Source organism: Schistocerca gregaria, chromosome 2 (genome assembly GCF_023897955.1).
Source record: "Schistocerca gregaria isolate iqSchGreg1 chromosome 2, iqSchGreg1.2, whole genome shotgun sequence".
In the NCBI taxonomy this organism is placed as follows: domain Eukaryota; kingdom Metazoa; phylum Arthropoda; class Insecta; order Orthoptera; family Acrididae; genus Schistocerca; species Schistocerca gregaria.
The window spans coordinates 952,667,124-952,690,968 of NC_064921.1; the positions used below are offsets into that span (position 1 = coordinate 952,667,124).

The 23,845-nt window shown below is 39.0% G+C and overlaps 1 protein-coding gene across 2 annotated transcripts in view; it reads left to right on the top strand.

Moving 5' to 3' along the window:
- Nucleotides 1-23,281, top strand: part of LOC126335426 (endoribonuclease LACTB2) — an 81,658-nt gene extending 58,377 nt beyond the window's left edge. Inside the window, exons 4-6 of one of the 2 annotated variants that reach the window (XM_049998703.1) lie at nucleotides 7,631-7,829; nucleotides 18,450-18,578; nucleotides 21,137-23,281. In XM_049998703.1, coding sequence (XP_049854660.1) covers nucleotides 7,631-7,829; nucleotides 18,450-18,578; nucleotides 21,137-21,268 — 460 coding nt within the window. In that variant the 3' untranslated portion in view covers nucleotides 21,269-23,281. Of the gene's footprint in view, nucleotides 1-7,630; nucleotides 7,830-18,226; nucleotides 18,363-18,449; nucleotides 18,579-21,136 lie in introns of those variants that run through there. The other variant, XM_049998704.1, reaches the window with a different exon arrangement.
- The last annotated feature ends 564 nt before the right edge of the window (nucleotides 23,282-23,845 follow it).

The window sequence follows — 23,845 nt, forward strand, 5'->3', positions numbered from 1 at the left end:
AATGCCTTTTTTCCTGTCTGATAATAATTGCATTGTGCAGATGTCAGTGTTATGGAGGCATACAGGATAGTCTATTCAGAACTGTCAGCATTCCTATGAGCTAACAACATTCCAAATTAGGAAGCAGTTGTTTCCAGGACGAGGTGTTTGGCTGGTGTAAAGATGCCAAGACAAGGTGATATCTGTAGCAGCAGCTTTGTGTGGTGAATATTCTATCACATTCTGCTAGCCAAATGAAAGGAACACATTTTTTTAGCTTGTTTAATGGATGAGTTGTATCCACTGTGTTAGTGAGAAATTTTGAATAATAAATTAATTTGCCCAGAAGTGGTTGGAGCTTCTTCAAGTTTCACAGTTTAGGGAAGTTATCAGTTGCTGCTTATGTGGTGCTTCGTGGGTTTGACACTGTCCTCCAAAAGAATGTGGTCTAAATATTTGATTTCTGCAGACTGAACCTAAGGCCCACCCCTTGCAATTTAGTGAACGGAATCCGAAGATTACTGAGATGTTCCTGCCATGAGCAACCCGTGGCAATGACGTTATCAACATAGTTTGCACAGCATGGAATACCTTGCGTTCACTGTTCTAAAACTCTCTGAAAAATGGTGGGCCCACTCACGATGCCCAATGGTCAGTACAACCCGAAGGAAGTGTTGATCACCATTACCTATTAAGAAGTGGAATCTAGCTGCAGCTGCAGGTATGCCACCGCCAATTCAATTTTAGAAACACAATTGTCATCCACTGGTTGCGCAAGTATTTCTTCAGGGTAGGGAAGAGGATAGCTGTTCACTATAGATTGGGCATAAATGGTGAACTTAAAAACCCTTTACAAACAAAGCATCCCTGTTGGATTACAGAAAACAAACAGAAGCATAGCTCATTGGATGGAAGGAATGGGTTCAATGACACCCAAGCTGTGCAACCTGTCCAGTTCTTCCTTACCTGTCAGCCACAGAACAAATGGAATAGGCCTTGGGTGATAAAATAAGGAAACAACCATCTGTTTAAGGGTGATGTGTCCTTGTAGTCTTTTGCAGAACCAAATCCCAGTGAAAACAGTGAACCAGACTTGTGACGGAGATTGTCTAATGCCTAGAACTGGATGGAGTTGCAAATGAGATGTGCAGCATCCTTAATTTGAAAACCAAAAACCATGAATGCATCATGACCAAAAATGATTTTGGATATCAGACTTTAAATGTGCAAAAACATGACTGTTTATGTGGCATGCTAATACTCAACATTGATCTTGAACTGGCCTGGAACAGGAATTGGTCGATCATCAGAAGCAACCAAATGACAGTTGGTGGAGGAAAGAGAAGGGTGGCACAAGTGATGATACATATTAGGATTCAAAAGAGAAACAGAGGCCTCGATATTGACCTGGAAATGGAATGGCAGTTCCGAATTTGCACTGTATGTAAGTCTTTCTGGGAACGCTGAGCTCCTGGCTGAGTACTGGTGTGACAATATGAATGCTCACAGACTCAATGTCTGCATCTGTGGATTGGCCACACAGGCAACCGTGAAAGACGGCCACCATATTACCTAGTTTACAAAAATCTGTGCACTCTGCATGACAATGTATGCAGTAACTATGGATATGTGCTCAGAAACAATGACATGAGAGGAAACTGTGTCAGGAAAAGCCACAGTCTGATGGAGAATGTTGCGTACAAATGCAAAATGATGAGGGTATGTGTGAATGACACTGATGCTGCGGTACTGAACATACTGCCACTAATCCCACTATGTCCTAAGATTGTTCAATCATTGCCTGTTACACTCTGAAAGCCTGAATGATAGCCAGGATCTCCTTGACTGTGGGATCTTCTATACACGACACCTTCCGATGCACCTCTCTGTCTGTAGCAGAAAAGACAATGACGTCAAATATCAGAGTTGTGGCATAGGACTTTTAACAATGAGCCCAAACAAATCTGAAATTATGACTTAAACCCCAGAGGTTAGCTACCAATGCCTGATGGGACTGGCTTAGTTTCATTTGTCTCTGGTGAAAATCCATAAGGGAAGCCATATCGGTTTGCCTAAAATACACACTGAGTAATTCACACATTTGTGAAAACAACAATACTGCAAGTTTTTCTCAATGAAGCAAGTTTCTGAAGCAAAGGAAACAGTTCAGGCTTGACCCAAGACAAGAAAAATGATAAAAGAGATACACTACCAGGAAGACATTGAAATGCTGCTGTAAGCACCCCAACATGTATGAGTTCCATTAGTCCCATTCTTCCTTCACTTCTTGGAACAATGGAAGAGCTCTCATTTTGGTCTTTTGTTGGCAGCACCAAATGTGAATTATGTGGTTGTGATGGTGGCAGTGTAACTGGACACATCACCACAGTTCCCCTAATTGAAGACCTCCAACAACGTTATTATTTTAGTTTAATAGTCACTAGCAGAAACAGAGGTAACCATGGAATTATTACTGAATGTCCATTAGCAATACATGGAAGTAGACTGAGTATAAGCCAAGGAAAGCTAGTACCTGCTTTGAAATATATAGAATTTTTTTGTAACAGAGTGGTTAGTTCAAGCCAACATGGTTATGAATCAAATGGGCTTGTATAATAGTACATAATTTTTTTTGGTGCTTTTAATTAGGTAACAGACTTGTAGTTTAAGATTTACTGTCAGCATACTGTAATTGGTGTTCAAAAATTTGTTAAGTGCTTGCAGTAAATCTTACTTCAGAATTTGCATATTTTTTAACAACACATTCAATGATATTCTTCACAACAGATCGAGTCTTGTGCAAGCTGTGCAACTTTTTAAAGTCAATTTACACATCAAAAGTGCTTTGATGCTAAGAATATCAGCATAGTAATAGTGAGCCAAATAAATGATTTAGTAAATAAAACATACTGAACAAGTTTTAGCAAGAACTGGTAAGTGACATTATGCTACAACATTAGCTTTGCAGTATCTTTTCCTCTTAATTCGCATATATTTGCAGAATTTGCCTGGGTCAGATATCTATTGAAGCTTTTCGCTGAATTTGCTCAATATCTTCAGAACATCTTCACAAATTTCCTCACAGGTATCTTACAAATTAATAACACTATAGGTTATAAATGTATGTCTAAATAATATGTTGCTCTATCTCCTTACACAATGCTTGGAGATGAAAAACTTATTAATAATGTAATGTTAAACTAGTAGGTTATGTGACTAAATTACAAGAGTAAAATTTTGTTCCGCTGTTTCCAGTAATTTGGAAAGAAAAAAAGTCTTTGTACACTGTTTACTTTATTATGTGATAAACTAATTCAATGAGACATTGGTTTCTATGTATACCAGTTGTATTTATTAGTAAATAATGTAAGAGGTGGAGTTAACAACTCATGAAATATTAGAGGTATTGAATGGCTTATGGACACATAAACTATACTGTGGGTGTTGTTGAGCTATTGGACAATCTAGTCCTTACGAGTTAACTACAGAAAATACATGCACATCCACAGACCTGCACAACAGCAGTGTACCAAAATTGCAGCTTGACTAGGGGGAGAGGATGTACTGGATGAAGTGGGCAAGGGGAGAAAGGAGACAGAGATGGAGGGTTGGAGGGAAGGAAGGCTGTTGGTTGGGAGACACGCAGCAAGTGCACCATGTAGTAATGTGGCACCAGTGACCTCACTCTGAGACAGTCAGGTGGAGTTGCATGTGATATACAGTGGCATGAAGCAGGGAGCTAAGAGGGGGAGGTGGAAGAGAGGAACACTGCACTGCACAGAGAATGGTGTGAATATAGAGTGAATTGATTGGGAGCCATAGGAACAGGGGTGGAAATGGGTGTGGAACATAGTCTAGGAGATTTGAACTAGGAGGACTGTGGGATCAAACGATGTGTTGTAAAGTTCAGAGAAGCTAGTGCAGGGGAAGGAGGATGGGGATGGAGGGGAGGGGAATATCCAGATGGCACAGGTAATGGCTCAGCCATCAAAGTTGAGCATAAAATTAATAATAATTCTTACAGCACATCCTTCCTCCCTGCCTAAATGTAAGGTAACTCACAGTCCCCCATTCTCCAACCAAAGGTGTGTGTGTGTGTGCATGCACGCATACACCACCGCCTGTTCCAATTTGTATGCCAGCTGCCCCCATCACCTGCTTTCCTAGCTGACCCACAGACAGCCCCCACTCCGCCCTCCCCCCGCCCAAGCTGTTAGACACTTCCAAACCCTGTCCCTGCCTCTGGCCTCTCTCCATTCTTCACCCCACCCCATCCCACCATTGGCCAGAAAAGGGCTGGCAATCGACCAAGCACAATGTAGGGAGACAGACATGTACGTGTGTGTGTGTGTGTGTGTGTGTGTGTGTGTGTGTGTGTGTGTGTTTTTCACCTACAGCTTTCAAAAGGAATTTCATTCTGTCTGTACCTTTTGTTTGTGTATCTATCGATGACACAGCACTTCTGTCTTTCTATGAGTCCTCTCCTTTATTCCTAAATAATTCGTAATGCCCAACCAGAACTTTCCATAGATTATCATAAAGATTTTTACATAAAACTTTCCCCTGGCAGTAATGAATGAAAAAAAGACTTTTGTAAACATTATGCAACAACTTATTATCTTTACAATTCAATCTAAAGTTAACCCCTAACAGGACAGTAGTTTCATAGTAAGAGCAACAAGCAAAATTAATAAATTATTATTAATTTTATGCTCAACTTTGATGGCTGAGCCATTACCTGTGCCATCTGGATATTCCCCTCCCCCGCATCCCCATCCTCCTCCCCCTGCACTAGCTTCTCTGAACTTTACAACACATTGTTTGATCCCACAGTCCTCCTAGTTCAAATCTCCTAGACTATGTTCCACACCCATTTCCACCCCTGTCCCTATGGCTCCCAATCCATTCACTCTATATTCACACCATTCTCTGTGTAGTGCAGTGTTCCTCTCTTCCACCTCCTCCTCTTAGCTCCCTGCTTCATGCCACTGTATATCACATGCAACTCCACCTGACTGTCTCAGAGTGAGGTCACTGGTGCCACATTACTACATGGTGCACTTGCTGCGTGTCTCCCAACCAACAGCCTTCCTTCCCTCCAACCCTCCATCTTTGTCTCCTTTCTCCCCTCGCCCACTTCATCCAGTACATCCTCTCCCCCTAGTCAAGGTAAGACACAGGGTGTAATGATAACTGTTTAAAATGTTCTACACTGGTGTAGGGGAAGTCAACAGAAACAACTTGGTATAGGACACTAGCGGTCTATCAAGTTGGAACATAACCTCAAATTGGTCTATAAAAGCCACCTAAACTACAGTGCATGTGTGCCACTTGAGATTTAATGTCGTCTCATCCTCTGATGCCTCTGGCTTAGTCGTTGTTGTGAATTATTTAGGAATAAAGGAGATGCCTCGCCAAAAGGCAGAAGTGCTATAGCGCTGATAGGTATACAAACAAAAGGTGCAGACTTAGCTAGCTTTCAGAATGACATTCCTTTTTTGAGCTGTAGGGGAAACATGCACACAAGCACACACGCACTCACATGTACATGCCTGTTTCCTGCCTACGGTGAGAGTACTTGGGTGAGGTGGCGGTGCAGGGTGGTGTGGGGTGGACGAGGAATGGAGAGATGGTTGGGAGGAAGTGTCTAATGGCTCGGAGGGAGAGTGGGGAGCTGTCTGTGGGCTAGCTCCCATCTGTGCAGCTCAGAAAAGCTGGTGGTGGTGGGGAAGATCCAGATGGCATGAGTTGTGAAGCAGCCATTGAAATCTCGCATGTTGTGCTCTGCTGGATGTTGTGCCACTGGGTGGTCCACCTTGTTTTTGGCCATGGTTTGGCAGTGGCTATTCTTTCTGGTTGACAGCTGGTTGGTTGTCACACCAATGTAAAATGCTGTGCAGTTGTTGCAGCAGAGCTGGTATATAACATGGCTGCTTTCATAGGTGGCCCAGCCTCTGCTGGAGTAGGATAAGCCTGTGACAGGATTGGAGTAGGTGGTGCTGGGTGGTTATATTGGGCAGTTCTTGCATCTGGGTCTTCCACAAGGGTGTGATCCATATGCCACTCCCATTCCCAAATCTCCTGCCACAGAAATCATACCCTTGAGGAAGACCCTGATGCAGGACCTGCCCAATCCACCTACCAGGCACGGCCTACTTCAGTATTGTCACAGGCTTATCCTACCCCATCAGAGGCTGGGCCACCTGTGAAAGGAGCCATGTTATACACCAGCTCTGCTGCAACCACTGCACAGTGTTTTACATTGGTATGACATCCAACCAGCTGTCAACCAGAATGAATAGCCACCGTCAAACTGTTGCCAAAAACTAGGTGGACCACCCAGTGGTGGAACACAACATGTGAGATTTCAAATGCTAATTCACAACCTGTGCCATTTGGATCCTCCCCAGATGGAAGCTGTCCTTACTGCACATCCTTCATTCCTCTAACCTCTCTGCTATAAACCTAAGATAACTCACTGTCCCTCCACCCCCTACCCAATAGTGTGTGTGTGTGTGTGTGTGTGTGTGTGTGTGTGTACACCATCCCCTGTCCAAATTTGTGTCAGTTAGTTGTGTGCTGTCATCTCATGCCCTAATCTGTGAAATCGCATGCCCAGCTGTCTGCCACTGCCCCCTCTACCTGCATCCCTAGCTAGCCCACAGACAGCTCCCCACTCTCCCTCCGAGCCATTAGACGCTTCCTCCCAACCATCTCTCCATTCCTCGTCCACTCCACACCACCCTGCACCGCCACTTCACCCAAGTACTCTCACCGTAGGCAGGAGACAGGCATGTACATGTGAGTGTGTGTGTGCTTGTGTGCATGTTTCCCCTACAGCTCAAAAAAGGAATGTCATTCTGAAAGCTAGCTAAGTCTGCACCTTTTGTTTGTGTACCTATCAGCGCTATAGCACTTCTGCCTTTTGGCGAGGCATCTCCTTTATTCCTAAATAATTCATAACAACGACTAAGCCAGAGGCATCAGAGGATGAGACGACATTAAAAATCTCAAGTGGCACACATGCACTGTAGTTTAGGTGGCTTTTATATACCAATTTGAGGTTATGTTCCAGCTTGATAGACCGCTAGTGTCTTATACCAAATTGTTTCTGTTGACTTCCCCTACACCACTGTAGAACATTTTAAACAGTTATCATTACACCCTGTGTTATTAAACTATTATACTAGCACCAAAGATAAAAACATTATTTTACTTAGGGCAAAAATCTTGACAATTGGACACTGAGTGCAGAATTCAGGTATTGACTGCCTGCTATCACTCCACTACCATTTGCAGATGGGGGCATTCAGTTATGTAATGTTGCAGCATACAGGGCAAAAAATAGTGCACAAAGTAGACTTTTGCCACTTTTGATATTCAATTAAACTCATATTTAAAGACAACAAATGCAGTTGGATTTCATCCTGTTTATCACATTCATTATCCAGTCAGAATGATGATGAATCACTTTTATAACTAAATAAGAAAAATTATTTATGGTATGCCAAGGAAAAGATTGTATGTTCTAATTTCTATCTGCTTTGAAGTGAGAATTTTATTTTTATTTATATTTAATTTGATGTTTTCCTGTTTTATTTAGGAAGATGTGGCTTGTGAAGTTATTTATTGTGTGAAATTTATTATGTAGGATTATGCACACTCCAGGTCATACTACAGATCATATCACACTGGTACTGAAAGAAGAAAATGCGTTATTCAGTGGAGACTGTATTCTGGGCGAAGGGACAGCAGTATTCGAAGATTTGTATGATTACATGGCTTCCCTTCATTTGATACTAAAAGAGAAGCCCAGTCTGATCTATCCTGGACACGGGCCAGTAGTGGATGTAAGTGTTGCTCATTTTATTTACTTAAAATGCGTAATGACTGTTCATGTGTGATGCAGTTTGTTGCTTAATTCTTGTATTCCATGTTTATATAGCCTTATCAGCTATTGCTCACACTATATTTTCATATATTCCTGTCTTGCCAAAGCTCCTTCCTCTTCCTTCTGTTGCTAACAACACTTGTTTTGTCCAGTCCTTTCTCAATCCACCTCCTCCTCTTCCCTTGCAGTTGCCATTCCAGTACTCTCCTTGGCCAATTATCTGCACCATTCTCCTTCTGTGGCCTATGCTCCTGTATTTCTACAGTCACATCTTTTATAATCCATTATCCTTTTAATTCTTTATTAGTCTTTGTTGCAGTCTTGATACTCAACTGCTCATTGTTCATGTTTCTTCTCCATAGAATAATAAACTTTTATTAATTGTACTATATAATCTTTCCTACATCATCTTTGTATTTTTTTACCTTTAATTTCATTTACACCTACTTCTACCAGATGTCACCTTGCTGAGAGTTCTCTCTTACAACATGTACCTCACTTTCTTTCTCTTCTATTTTATTTTATTTCATCATGCACAACAAAGGAGCCCATTTGAACTTTATTTGTTCAGTTGAAGCCCACACATATTACAAAGACATGGGGCTGATATTAATTATATTTTTATAGATTATATTTGCAACAACATATATTTAATAATGACAGCATTAACCTAACATTTATCTAAAGCAGCTAAATAGATAAAAATATACGTGAAAATTCAGCACATATTGTGCAAAATACAACAGTGGCTAAAAGGGAGAGAAAAAAGTCACATAGTTAATGCAAGTTTGCCTTCTGGTACTCATCAATAGAAGGTATTGATTTTGTTTCTAATTCATAAGGGTAGTTTGTTGAAAAGTAGGTTATCCATATCTCTCACCTCATAGCCCCTTGTGAATTCTGCTTAATCTTTGTCTCAGCAGATGAGTGTTTGCTTTTACTCTTATGTCATGGCTGTGGACTCCTCCATTTGTTGTAATAAGAACAAGGTTGGTGAAATGTTCTGTTTCTAGAATACAGATACACAGGACTGGCAATATATTAAGCTCTTGAAAAATGGGTTTGGTGGCAGATGGGATTGGTACACTCTTATTACTTTTATTATTTATTTTTGCCCCATGAAAATTTTTCTATGAATGACCCCTTGTGCTGTTACTGAGTGCACAAGTCCATGATATACAGTTTTTAATGTGTTTATGTCATGACTGCCCAAGAATTCTGAATGTATAGTAAAGATTACAAAACTCTTACTTCATGGTGGCCCCGCTGGAGTGACCTGCCAATCCAGACTCATTCCAGAGGGACTACCAAAGCGCAAAACTGTTAAACAAGCTTGGTAGCCTCTGCTATGCTTTCAGAATTCTTGGGCAATCATGTGATGTAAAAACATTAAAAATTGTTTATCATGGGCTTGTGCACTCCATAACATGATATGGCATCCTTTTCTGGGTGATTACTTACAGAAAAATTTTTGTCGTGCAAAAAACTGATAAAAATAATGAAGAGAGGACAAATATGAATGTATCATGTCTACATTTTGTTGGTTCCTGTTCTTGGTTTGTCTGCAAATTGATGATGCTTCTGTGCTGTCAAACTCCTGAATATTTCTTTCAGTTTCGAGCAGCCAAATGTTCTTAACTTTGAGATGACAAGACAGAGAATTCTCTTGGTCGGCCTGTCATTATTCATTTGGAGAACATGATCTTATAATATTAATCAACTCTTCCTCAACGTATCAAAGAGTTCTTCTTTCTGCTGATATAATTCCTGAACTCCCTCTTCATTCTAATTCCATCTAAGCAGACCAGGCCAAAAATTATTCATTGTTGATGATTCATCAATTTTTGTGATTGATATTGTGTGTGTTTGTTTCATTATTTCATAATGAAGGCTGCACAATTAATCGTGTAGTTCTGGGTAAATAGACAAGTTGTTGGTTCCATTTTATGCACAATATTTTGATGACCAACTCAAGTCATCTTCTTCAGGTGCTGTGAGTTGTGTTGTTATGTTTATTCACTGCATGGACTCCAACCACTCTGGTGCATAAAACAGAAAAAAACTTGGCTGTACTCCATTAATCTATCACGCTGAGAAAATCTAAGAAATCAAGGCTGTATGATTTCTCCTAGGTATCTGAATTGAGTTAGCATAGGATGTGTCGTGAAAGGAGCACATAAGATGAACATCAACAAAAGCAAAATGAGAATAATGGAATGTAGTTGAATTAAATCAGGCGATGCTGAGGGAATTAGATTATAAAATGAGACACTTGAAGTAGTAGATGAGTTTTGCTACTTGGGCAGCAAAATAACTGGTGATTCTCAAAGTAAAGAGGATATAAAATGTAGACTGGCAATGGCAAGAAAAGCGTTTCTGAAGAAGAGAAATTTGTTAACATCGAGTACAGATTTAAGTTCAGGAAGTCCTTTTCTGAAAGTATTTTTACGGAGTGTAGCCATTTATGTAAGAGAAACATGAACAATAAACAGTTCAGGCAAAAAGAGAACAGAGGCTTTTGAAATGTGGTGCTACAGAAGAATGCTGAAGATTAGATGGGTAGATCACATAACCAATGAGGAGATACTGAATAGAATTGTGGAGAAAATAAGTTTGTGGCACAATCTGACTAGAAGAAGGGATAAGTTGGTAGGACACATTGTGAGGCACCAAGGAATCACCGGTTTAGTGCTGGAGGGAAGTGTGTGTGTGTGTGGGGGGGGGGGGGGGGGGCAAAAATTGTAGAGGGAGACCAACAAATGAATACAGTAAGAAGATTCAGGGGGATATAGGTTGCAGTAGTTACTTGGAGATGAAGAGGCTAGCACAGGATGGAGTAACATGGAGTGTTGCATGAAATCAACCTTTGGACTGAAGAGAACAATAACAACAACAACAACAGGATGTCCATCTAGATACTGAGAAGTTCCTAAGATGTGATGAGTTTTTATTCATGAGATTTGCACAATCTAGTTCTTCTTTCTTCTTGTTGGAGGGAAATGCTGGGTTGTCAGCATAGACCAGATACTGCTGTGGGTTTTATTTTCATACAGTCTGCCAATAATTAATCCTTTAACTTCTTTCTCCCAGGTCCTGATTACTTTGTGCAATATAAGATTGAACAGTAGGGTGGACAGTCCATCTTCTTGTCAAACTTCTGTTTTAATATCAAAAGTGTCAAATATTTCACCTGAGAATTTAACTTTTGGTGTTAGCTTTGAACATATTAAATTATGTATGTCTATCTATCTAACTGCATGCTTTTTTTAACTCTACAAGGTGATCATCATCTGTTTGTCTTTGCAAACAAGTAAGATGGTTTTTTAGATAGAGAATTTTTTTCTGAAATGTTATGTTGTTCCTAAATCCTGCCAGTTATTTGCTATCACTGCTCTTGACCAAGACTTTTGACAGAATTTTGTAGGTGACTGGTGCCAGGGAAATCCCTCTGTAGTTTTATATGTTTTATTCCTTTTTTTACATAAAGGGTGGATTAAACTTCAGGAATTTCTTCCACCTGAGGCAGATAAATAAGAAACACATGAAGTTTCTCAGCAAGTCTTTTGTCTCTTTTTTTCCACATTTTGGAGCCTACCCCCCCCCCCCCCCCCCCTCCTGCCACCGCTCTCTGCTGGTGCCTTGTTACTTCACATGTCATTTGCTCAGTTTCTTCTAATGTGGGATATTCTGAATTTCACTTTGGCTTAGGATTTTGGAAAATTGAGTCAATTTTTGTTGATTCACAGTCAAAAGGCATGGTGCTGTTCATTATTTGTACCCAAAGTCTCAATATGACTTGGTTCTTGATATTCTGGCAGTTCTTTTTAAATGTTACATAGTAGTTACGTGTTTTCCTTGAAATCCCGTTCATTTTCTACCAGCTCTTCTGGTCATATTGGTGGCTTTCAAATCTGATGATATTGAGTCTGTTTATGAATTTTGGTGAACTCTTGTGGCTTTTATGTGATCCTGTGGCAATTTCAGTTTTTCCAGGTTTTGTTTGTAAGTTGTATGGCATTTTCACATGTGCCATTCCATCAGTTACATTGTGTTTCTTCAGACATATGTCAATGCTTTGAGAAGTTTTCAAGGGTGTATATTTATCAGTTCTAGTGCATTGGAAGGACTATGGTTGCAACTGTTTACATGGAGAATATCAGAGTTGTTTTAAAGATTACCTGGAGCAATGTATTTTTCTTGCTAGTTTCTACCTTGAATAAAATATTAATATGATGGTATGGGATATTGACTGCACTTTCTCCTAGATCCCAGAAGTTCACTGCTCTTTGTGTATATTTTTGGTTGCAATTATTAGTAGGTGCATAGATACTGATGAGTGAACAGGATTTGTTTTTGGATCTGATTGATAACACAGAAATTATTTCAGATGAAGATGTAAAGTTCAGTACTGAATATATGATATTTCTTTAGATTGCAAATCCAGTGCCAAATTGCAGTGGCTTGCTAGGGACTGTGACAACTGGTTTCTACTTGTATCTATAATTCTCTGTAACAAAATGATTTTCAACAACGTACCTCATTTCTTTTAGTGCTACAGTTTGGTTGTTAATTTGGTCTAATGCATCTTTAGTTTGCCAGGTTTGAGAAGTGTATTGATATTCAATTTACATTTTAAGAAATTTGGGAAACTTTGGTAAACTCCCCCATGATGTTCTTGGTTGCCCAGAATCCAATTACAGAGATAACTAAGTGCCTTTACTTGGGACTTGGGAAGTTGCTTTGTCCCTATTATTTCCAGCATGCTAGGAAGTTGAAAGTACAGGGGAGATTAATCTGAGCCGAGCTCAGTGTGAGAACTAACGTATTAAGCCTACAAGATTTGCCTCTTAGAAGTGTTCTGGCCTTTCTTTTAAGGCTTCTTTATGTTCCAATTATCCTTCTTTATTCAGCTTTGGAGTGACAACAACATCTACTGGGATATTCAATCTGCCCAGTATTTAATGCAGGCAGAGTTTACAAAATTAATATATTTAAATACTTCCTCTGCTTACCTAAGAATTCTTGTTCTGATGTCAGATATTTTGTTTAGCTGAAATTTGCTTTGAGTTCTGGCTTTTCATAAATTCCAGTAACTCTCTCATAATGCATTCTATAACATCATCTTTGATGGTTAAGATAATTTGATTGTCTGCAAATAGCAGACAGAAAGAGACTTATATTACATCCATCCTTTCCCCTACACTTATTTTTGTCAGTCTTTTAGAACTCCATTAATATAAATGTACTCACTGTTACAGACAACTAACCTCTCAGCTTCATCCTTGCTTCTGTAGCTTGTTTAAATTTGGGCAGAAATATCTTATTACATGCACTTTAGAAGGAATGCTTGTTCTATTGCTCATTTATGTTAAAAATATGCATACGTGGATTGTAATTCTTTGGAAATTAAGAACTGGATTGGCAACTGCGCCACATTTTTTCAATATGGATGGATGAATGCAGAAATTGGAAATGGGGAAAACCACATGAGAAACATAGAGCTGTATCAAGGAAATTATGGCTGAAGAAAAACAAGGCACAAACTAGAGTTGCACTGCAGGACACTAAAATTCAAGGTATATACAATCAGTGCAAGAGGAAATGGGATTGGTAAGGGGGTATCAGAATTTGAACGGTATTGTGGGGAAGTGATATCTGCTAAAAGTAGAAGTGGACCTTGAATAATGATAATCAAATTTCAAGATTGACGATACTTGCATGCAGATTTCTGACCAAATCAGTTGTGAATAGTGCTTGCACACCATTTGAAATCTGATTGCTCTCTTGTGTAGCAGAGGTACCATTACTAATAAGTAATGGAAGAGTAAAGTTAACAGTTCATCGACTAATCAAGGTGCTGAGTCATCAATATGCACATAACAAAACTTGTAACGTTGCTAGAATTCTGTCTTGTTTAGGTGCAAATCAATCTTTCAGCAACTCAGCTGTTCAGTGGTTTGTTATCTCGATATGTACCATTATTTATATTCCACAAACGAATTTCTACTACCATATTTATGAGGTGCTACTATTGCTGATGCAAAGAAAGCCCATAGTAGTAGTGGTAGCAGTCACATGGGGGGGGGGGGGGGGGGGTTGATTTCCAGAGAGATCCACCTTATTTTACTCAATTATTCATTGTGTTCTATGCATTGCAATCTCAAAGAGAAACATTTAGGGTTGCGGAGTGGGACAATCTATACATTAAAATGAGAAACAGCTGTTTGCCCTCCGCCACACACTGTTGGGTGGCTTGTGGAGTATGAATGTAGATGTAGATGGTACATTAGTTATTAACTATGGTTAAATTCCTACATATATACTGTGTGCTTACTCAGGCGTAATAAAATCACAAGGGATCTTGCTGCTTTGTATGGAGGGAAGACTGCTAGCTACTCAATTCTACTGTTGTGGCCATGGCCATATTGATGTGGGGGTAATGGTGATCCAACAGTGTCACAGCTTTCTGTATTGATCTGTCAATTACTTTATTGCTGTGATCTAGGTATAGCGTAAAAATTGGGATTCAATGTAATAGGATGGATATTGTCGTGAGCATTGCATCAATTAGACTCGTGTCTAATGCCTCTGTTGCCAGAGTGACTTCCCAAGCTCCCAGTTTACATGTTCCTCATAATGTGTCATCCAAGGCTTGTGATATTACTCAAGGCATGATGTTATTTTTGTGCTGGTATATGTGATTTCAGTCCTAATTGAATGCAGCTGCAGTCCAAATTGTTTTCTGCACTCCTAAAGGTAAAATTACATTATCTTCTTCAGAAAGATCTTCATCCAAATAGCTTAAATCACAGGTGACATCAGGTGATACCTGCATTTGATGTAGAGATATTCTTAGGGATGATAATAAAATATTAGGGAAAACAAACAACGGAAAAAATAAGACTAACTGCTGTAACTGCTCACCACTCAGTTGAGGCATTGAGCAGACATGTAAGTGTGTAGGCTTCCATAGCCTGAGACAATGTGAATAATACCCTTTTGGGTCTTAGATTGAAAACTTGTAGCGTAGCTAAACTCACGATGAAGGTGTGTGTGTGGTGTGTGGAGGGGAGGGGGTGGGGGGTGGGGAGTGGCTATATCATGGTTTCAGGGTTGGACATGGGTTTGATTAATTCACACACTGTGTTCTGTAAATAATATGGGAGAGCCTTCAGAGATGTGGAGAGATTCACATTATACAATAACAGACAGAAATAGCCATTGTAGGTTACTTTTGTAACATGCCCTGACAGTTACAACTAGTGCTAATTTACTCACACTGTTAATTATATTATGTGAATTACTTCTAGCTTACTTCATTTTTAAAAAGGCTTATGTAAGTACGAGGGTTGGAACTTAAATAGTGGCAACTATTTATTCACAACCAATACAAAAGAGCTGCATATTTGCACCTGTTACTGTCCTTCAAAGTAATCACCAGCGTTGTGTAGAAGCCATTGCCAGCGATGTGGAAGGTATAATATACCTTTAGCAGAGCCTGTTCTGTTGATGGTGCATGGCAAATGGAGCGGTCTACTGCCTGTCAAATATCTGGAACAGTTCTGAAGTGAATGCCACAAAGTGGTTCCTTCATCTTTGGAATCAAATCAGTCACAAGGACTTAAGTCCGGAGAGTATGGTGGATGACACAGTACTTCCCAGCCCCATCAACCGAACCAGCCACAGCTTGTGTTGTATGCGCCCACGCATTGTCAAGCAAAATGATGGGTGGGTTGCGCAGAAAGTGTCGCCGCTTCTTTCGCAAAGCTGGTTGCAGGTGATGCTCCAAAAACAAACAGTAATACTGTGCATTGACGGTGTGCCTTGGAGGAACATAATGCATTAGGATAACACCATCACAGTCGTACACGAGAATCACCATAACTTTCACCATACTGGGGCCCTGATATACTTTTGACTTTTGCGGCAACCCATAATGACGCCATTTGTTGGACTGGTGTTTCAGTTTTGGCTTGTACAATGTGGCCTAAGATGGCCTCTCCTCCATGTTCATAGCGCTCCAAGTGTGTCTGAGCAGCAATCTTAACGCATCCATTTCTGCATTTCCATCAAATCATGCGGAACCCATCGTGATGCAATTTTTTGCGTGCCCAGGCATTCCTTCAGGATGCAAAGCACAGTCGTATGCAATAATCCAGTTTTGTGGGTGAGCTCACAAATTGTATGAAGTAGATCACTGTCCGCCAATGCGGCAACAGCATGCACTTCTTCTTCAGAGACGCTAGGACGACCTGCCCAATGCATGTCTGCCACAGTTTTCTGACCTTTGTTGAAGGCCCCTTTACCCAAAATGCCACTGTTCTGTATGGTAATGCTGATTCCCACGCCTCATGAAGACTTTGATGACACTGACTGGCTGTCCGCAGCTCGTGGTCGTGCGGTAGCGTTCTCGCTTCCCGCACCCAGGTTCGATTCCCGGTGGGGTTAGGGATTTTATCTGCCTCGTGATGACTGGGTGTTGTGTGATGTCCTTAGGTTAGTTAGGTTAAGTAGTTCTAAGTTCTAGGGGACTGATGACCATAGATCCATTTGAACCGACTTGCTGTACGACCTCTGGCACATTCAATCTTGATCCAACTCCGTTGTTCCTGTTTCGAAAACATAGTGACACCGTTGTGTTATACCACTTGCTCACAAGTGATTCTGTTTCACTCGATTGTGCGCAAACCGATGATGTGGGACAGGCAAGTCCATTTGCTCGGAGGTAAGGTAGGTGTGTCAACAATGTGTGCTGTCAATGACAACAGTAGATTGCATTGCATAGCGTCTCCACAGTGGTGTTGCCACTATTTAAGTTTCAACCTACATATAAAAGCAGCTATTTTGAAAAAATCTTCTGCTCTTCCTTCACAGAAGTTCTCCTGCACACTTAATGGGACTATTTGTGCAGAACTTCTGTAAATTTTGGAAGCTAAGAGAGAAATACTGGTGGAAGGAAAGCTGTAAGAGTGGGTTGTGAGTTGTTGATGGATAGTCAGCCAATGTGAGTTTTGCCTGTGAAAGGTAAGGTTGCAGGTTTACATCACAGTCCGCATATTGTTCTTTATTTTCAGACAAGCTGGTAATATAAACTATCTGACTGAAGATCAGTTTGAATTCAGGAGAGATCCAGGAACAGGGTACAGAATTGTGTATGTGAGGATATTGATGAAAAGAATGATTAGAGTAAATAAGGAACTGCATGTATGCTTCATAGATTGGGAAAAGACTTTTGTTATCATGAAAAATAGAAGATAATGTTTACAATTTTTTCAAAGTCATTGACTGGGACAGCAGACTGATAAAGAGAACTACTAAATTAAACGACAAGAGTATTGGTTTTTCGCACATATTATCAGTATCTGCTGTCTCATGAAATTATCTTCTGAGGTCAGTGCACCTGAAGTAAATAAAGCATTTATTCAGTAGAAGTGAGCATTAAAAATACTGTGTTAAGTAGTAGCAACACATCTAGCAGGGGCTGTTTTATGGAACTTGGAATTTTTACATTCACTTACCAATACCTTTACCTGTTAATGGTTATTGTTGCTGCTGTGGTGTTGGAAAGTATGAATGACATATCTCTGCCATTGCAAGTTCTTTGACTCTGTTAACTATGGCCCACACCATCTTGTTTGTTAGTTCATTGTATGACTTCTTGTAATATGGACGCCTGTATGAAATATACTGGTCTTACAGAAATGAGTGCGTTTCCTTCGGCTACAACCCAACAGAAATCCCACACTGCTAATGAAAATGAGCACCATGGCTTTCACAATTGCAGTTAAATAAAAAAATCAGGTAGACTTTGCCTCCTTGCCTAGGGTGCTGAGTGAAGTTATTTACTGCTGTGCAAATGTATTCAATGAGCTCCCATTTAACATGAAGTAAGGAATTTGGAATCCCAACCATTTCAAAAGAAATTTAAATGCATACCTCATTATACACATTATCTAACTATTTAGATTCAGGGTTGGAAAGTTCTGTTAGGTACACGGCATGTAGCAATGTTCATTGTAAAACTGCATGCCAAATAATAATTTATGTTAAATAATACTATTTATTTACAGATGTAGGTAACTATTTTCTTTTAAAAATATCAGTGTAATAACGGAAATGTTGAGCAAACAACAGCTATTTAATGTAACTGAGGAAGCAGCAACTTCTTTCCAAAGTAGCAGCTTCCTTTCTAATTTATTTGCTTCAAGTCAGCTGGCATTGCATTAAGCAGCATAGTGAAAGTGTATTGTTGCTACAGTGTACATATTAAGTTTTTATGGCATATCTGAGTGTTGTTAATGTATACTTTGACACTTTGGACACACTGAACATTCTCGTTCTTGATGGGATTTACAGAACACAGTAAATGACCAAGAACTACAGGAAACAGCAAGGAATATGGCCATTATGGAAGACACAGTCCTTTTTTCATATTTATGTAAATGACGCTTAATGTCTACATATTGCCCAAAATTAACCATCATTATCAAATGTATGTAAGAGACATTTTTTAAATTCTATATGCTACTCCATTCACAACCAGAAACATGCAGTTATACATCTGTATATTTGATTGCAGGATCCTCTCACAAAAATTGAGTTCTACATAAATCACAGAAATAAGAGAGAAAATGAGATTCTGGAAGTCATGAGGAATAATACCACAAAAAAGTTCAGTGAAATGGATTTGGTAAAAATTATATATGTGGTGAGTATAATGAAGGAGCTTATCATTTTTTGTGTGTGCACTGTTCAAACAGTAAATGAAGTTTCTGTGATATGCCTGACTGTTGTTAATACATACTTTGACTCATCTGACAACACCAATGGTTGTCATTCTTGATTGGGGTACTTCACTTGTAGTTCTTGTATCCCTATAACAGTCAACGTTTTCAGGGTATTTTGTTCAAAAATGGCTCTGAGCATTATGGGACTCAACATCTTAGGTCATAAGTCCCCTAGAACTTAGAACTACTTAAACCTAACTAACCTAAGGACATCACACACACCCATGCCCGAGGCAGGATTCGAACCTGCGACCGTAGCAGCCCCGCGGTTCCGCACTGCAGCGCCAGAACCGTACGGCCACCGCGGCCGGCAGGGTATTTTGTCAGCAGTCACCAAGCACAAGAGAACTTCTGCTGATGATATGTTGTGCACCAACTGCCAATTTGTCATTTTTATCTTCACTCTTGTTTACAGAGGGAACAATATTTAGAAGAGAAGGAATAGCAAATTTTCACAACGACAACTGGCAGGCCTTAGAAAATTCTCATGGCGCAATTCAGGTTAGAAACTAACAGTAGTTAACTATTAATGCTGTGTGTAGGAATTGTAGGAGACTCTCCGAATATTGTTTCAGTAGGTCTTACAGCTGCGGTCTAGAAAGACTTTATTCAGACCGCTCTTCCAGGCTTGATGCAGCAAGTGCTCCTTCAAATATAGGGAAGCATGTGGTTTATGTACACATAATGGCCCTCCAGTACATTGTTTGCGATAAGGTGGATGGTATCTACCATTACAGATGGATAGTTAGGATCCTGCATGTTGTCTGTGACTTCAATCATTGGGATTTTTATCTGGGGCTGCCTAAAACATTTGAATTCAGTTGCAGACATACTTCAACAAATCATGGAAGCTTGCAAAACCACTGAACTCCACCCAAGGGAGTTTGATAGGTGGAAATGGTGCAACAGTCTATGATCTGACAAGAGCATGCATGTATAGAAGCAAGCAGAGGACATTTTGAACATCTGTTATGAGTTTCAACTCAAGAACTTTGCAGAATGTGTTATCATTATTAACTAAAAAGTCAATTATTTTTGGGGATATGCCTAGACAAAATTTTTCCTTGTTCCTTTTTTCCCCTTCCTCCAGGGTTTAAAAACAGGTAATTCTGATAGACCTTGTGTACAAGTCTTTATGTCTTGTGCTCCAGTAAGGTCTTATATAGAATTAATAAGCCACAACTGACTTGTAACAAGGCACACAATTCTTACAATTTTCCCAGTATTTCTAAATACTCTAACACTGAAAACATATTAATACAGTCTCATGCCAGTACAAACTCTCTTGCCAACTTGAGGCTAAAATAGTGAAATGCAAATGTACCCACATTTGGTAACCTCCATCATTTCGTGTATCCTATTATTATAGACTTTGCAATGTATAGTTAACGTGTCTCAATACAGCGTATTGTTAAACAGAATTCAATAGAGTTACAAATTTGCAGTTTCATCCTTGTGCTTAGTTTCTTCCTGGATGCCTGAACAGAGCCTGTTTCTCAGTTTACAATGGCAGTTTTGTTGTAGCTGACCTGTTTCTGAAAGTGAACCCACTTGCAGGCTTCTGATCACATTAGATCTAGTGGAAACAGCTCTCTCTCTCTCTCTCTGTTTAGGTATATGGCATGATTTTTTTCATTAATCATCGGGTCTTTTCTAGATACAGAAAACATCTGTATTTCCAGCATCTCTGATATGTCCACATACTTCAACAGACACTTAAAACTTGACAGCCCTGCTAGATATTAAAGCAGAAGCTGTGTTATTTGTTTATATTTCCTACATTATTTAGATGTCTTCTGACAGCATGCATTTGTTAGCCATTTTTGTGTGATGACTTGGTCTAATCACTATGTCTAATAGATTGATGCAAGAGGCATAAAAGTTAAAAGGAAATAAAAAATTTCTAACAACCCTGAACTTTATATCTTCTTACAGAATTTTGTTGTAGACCATGTAATGTCACTCAAAATTGTCTATACTCTAGACAATAACAAAGTGCTTGTATTTATCAGTGCTGGTGATTTTACATAGGTATTATTCAAAGAAAATAGTTATCAACACAGAGTGCTGTTTACAACAGACTATTAGTTCTCAAGCAGCCTTAAAATGAACACTGTTATTTGCCACATACCTAACAAAACTTTTCAATCCTTGAACCTCGAGATTCTGATAATTTGTAGGAAGATTAACTAGTGAGGTATGTTTTTAATTGTCCTTTGAATTATGTGGGATTATAAATTACCTGCTTTATGTTCAATGGAAGTTTGATTAACACCTGTGCACGAGAGTACTATAACTTCATTCCAAACCATAAGTAAGGATGCAAAGTGTAATTGAAACTTTTTTTTTTTTTTTTTTTTTTTTTTTGGGGGGGGGGGGCCATCACAGTTGAGCTGAAATAAGTTCTTATTGTCAATGGCAATAACAGTTAAGAATTAAATACACTTGAAATTTATGTGTAATTTTTATATTTCCTCAGGAAACACCTGAACATCTGTATCCTGCAGCAGCTGTAAATGTTGGTCACCACCTTCAGAAGTTGTTAAAAGAAGGGAAAGTTACAAAACAAGAATCACTGTGGCAGTCTGCTGAGGTGAAATCATGCCTGTAATTGAAATGCTGTAATTTTGCTTTAAGTACAATACTGTAATACTAAACAGAAATGCGGGAAGAAAACTGCTGTTAACTTGTAATGCTGACACACACGCAAACCATTTTCTGTGTGTGTGTGTGTGTGTGTGTGTGTGTGTGTGTGTGTGCAGAACCAGTTTGGAAGTCATGTGTAAACAGTGTCCTTAAGATTTGGGATGTAGTAACTAACACTTCTATGAACAGCTAATTTAAACTTAAACACAAGAATATTGAAATTGCAAGTATTTAGACAGAGTGCTACAGATTTCAGTTAAATCCTGTAGTGGTGTAGATATTAAAATATTCCCAGCTATAGACTGAAATAAGCAGAATGTTCTAGAAATAAGTTAATATTTAGATTATCAGTGACAAAATGGCACTGTTAACTACACACATGCATGTAATAATGGACATTAACCTTCTGTAGCTATTTGATTCTTTGAATACAGTCGAGGATATGTTGTGGTGCTAATATACAGTATTTAATGGCAGAATGTGTGAGAGAGATGTCCTTGGCAAACATTCACATGATTGGTATAAGCCATTGTATGATTAAGAACATTGTTAGTCTGAATTCAGATGAATTACTGTACTGTACTGTACCGTACATGAAACTGCAAAATTTGGGATGGCAGATATTATTTTGATGCATAATTTGTGTGGACTTTATTTTTTTAATGGACAATTTAGTTATTGCAGTAAAGCAGTTTATGAGATTGTATAAATGCTTTGCAACAATCATTCTTTCTTATACTTCTATTGCTCATACTATAAATGGATGCTTTATAGTGCAATAAATACTATTACATGTTCTTATTTGTAATTGATCCGAAGTGGAGTAAAATTTAAATTCATAAATAACATGATGTATCGATGAAACCAATAAAGCCAAAATAAGCTTATATACTAAAATAGAATATCAAACAGCATACTGTCTTCCATTTCTCTGCACAAATCTTAAATAATTATTTTATGTTGTAACAATTGAGCATAACATGCAACCCTATGAACTTAATGAATAACTGACTCTTAATTTTTTTTCATTTTTCTTACTTCTGCAACTGAACCCAAGTCATGTGGATTCAGACATTCCATGGTTTTTCAATTCACTTAAGGTGTATGCTTGTATGATACTGTTAAAAAGGTCAGCACTGAAAACTGTTCTTGTCTTACCAAAACTTCTTGTACCATTAATTTTACATGTGCATCCCAAGAACCATTGTACAGTGCACGACAGTGGTTATTTTGTACCAACAATAGCAGTTTTTTGTGTTCTATTTAAAGATGATGCAAGGAAAAAATGACCAACCATATGCCTTGGTTCATATCCTGATTTATCCTGCTCTTATAATTTTTATAGAATATATGATAGAGGCAGCAAAGCTCTTGCATATACTTTCTTGAATATTGGTTCCCTAAACCAACCCAACAGGATTACATGAGAACATAGTTGTCTTTCGTCCAAAGATGGGTCATTAACGTTGAAACAGTGCCATTCTGAATGCAGTTTAGAGTTGTGATCATGTAAAAACCACTATTATCAACAATAAAATTGCAAGTGACAAACTGTATAAAAATACAGCCACTCTGCAATAAGAATGATCAAATGTTTTGTTAACATGTTGATTACTACGAGGCTGCAGGCAGCCAACAGTGGAGCCTTACGCCTGATACTGTGGCCCGGCCTGGCCTGGCAGTGAAACATCCATCACTCTCTCTCTCTCTCTCTCTCTCTCTCTCTCTCTCTGTGTGTGTGTGTGTGTGTGTGTGTGTGTGTGTGTGTGTGTGAGCACGCACTGTGTGCCAGTCAATCTTGTAAGCCGAATAAAGTGAAAATGACTGACAGTGGTATAAACTTACAAAACGAAGGTGAAACCTCAAGATGTTTGTTTCATGATTACCAACACTGATGTAATAGTTCTTGTAAGTTATGCTAACTTATGACATTTCATCATCTCATTTTGTGAATACAGAATACTTTTCACAATTTTCATTACTACTGCATTTTCTTTATTTTTATTGTAACCATAACTTTGTTTCAGATTTACACAGAGGCTTATTTATATTAATTTCCAACCAGCTGAGTTGTGCGGTGGCAAAGACAAAGGAACATGGCTCTGACTCACTTGTGGTAACAGACTGCATAGATTTGGCTTCCAATTGGACTGAAAGGTGCCCAATTTAGTTCCCATGAGCTCACTGGAAACTGCTGTTTTGATCTACTGAATTATTCACAAAAAACATTTTCTATTATTAGCAAAAAGCATTTTCTAACGAAGCAGCTGAAAAAAAGGATATTGCCTGGAGTAGAAGTTTTATAACACTGCTGTTCATTGTTTGCTTATAAAAGTTACACATAACTCAAATAATATTTGCAGCATTATTTGGACAAACTGTTTGTCCTACACTTCCGTTTCAATTTACCATGTGTTATTAAATGCCCGAGGTTTGATAAAGGACGTTCCATCCTTCTGGGGAGAACAGAGACCAGATCTGGACAGGAGGGTGGAAAAAAAAGTAATCTGTTGTCTCTCTAAAAAACGAAAAAGGACGGAAT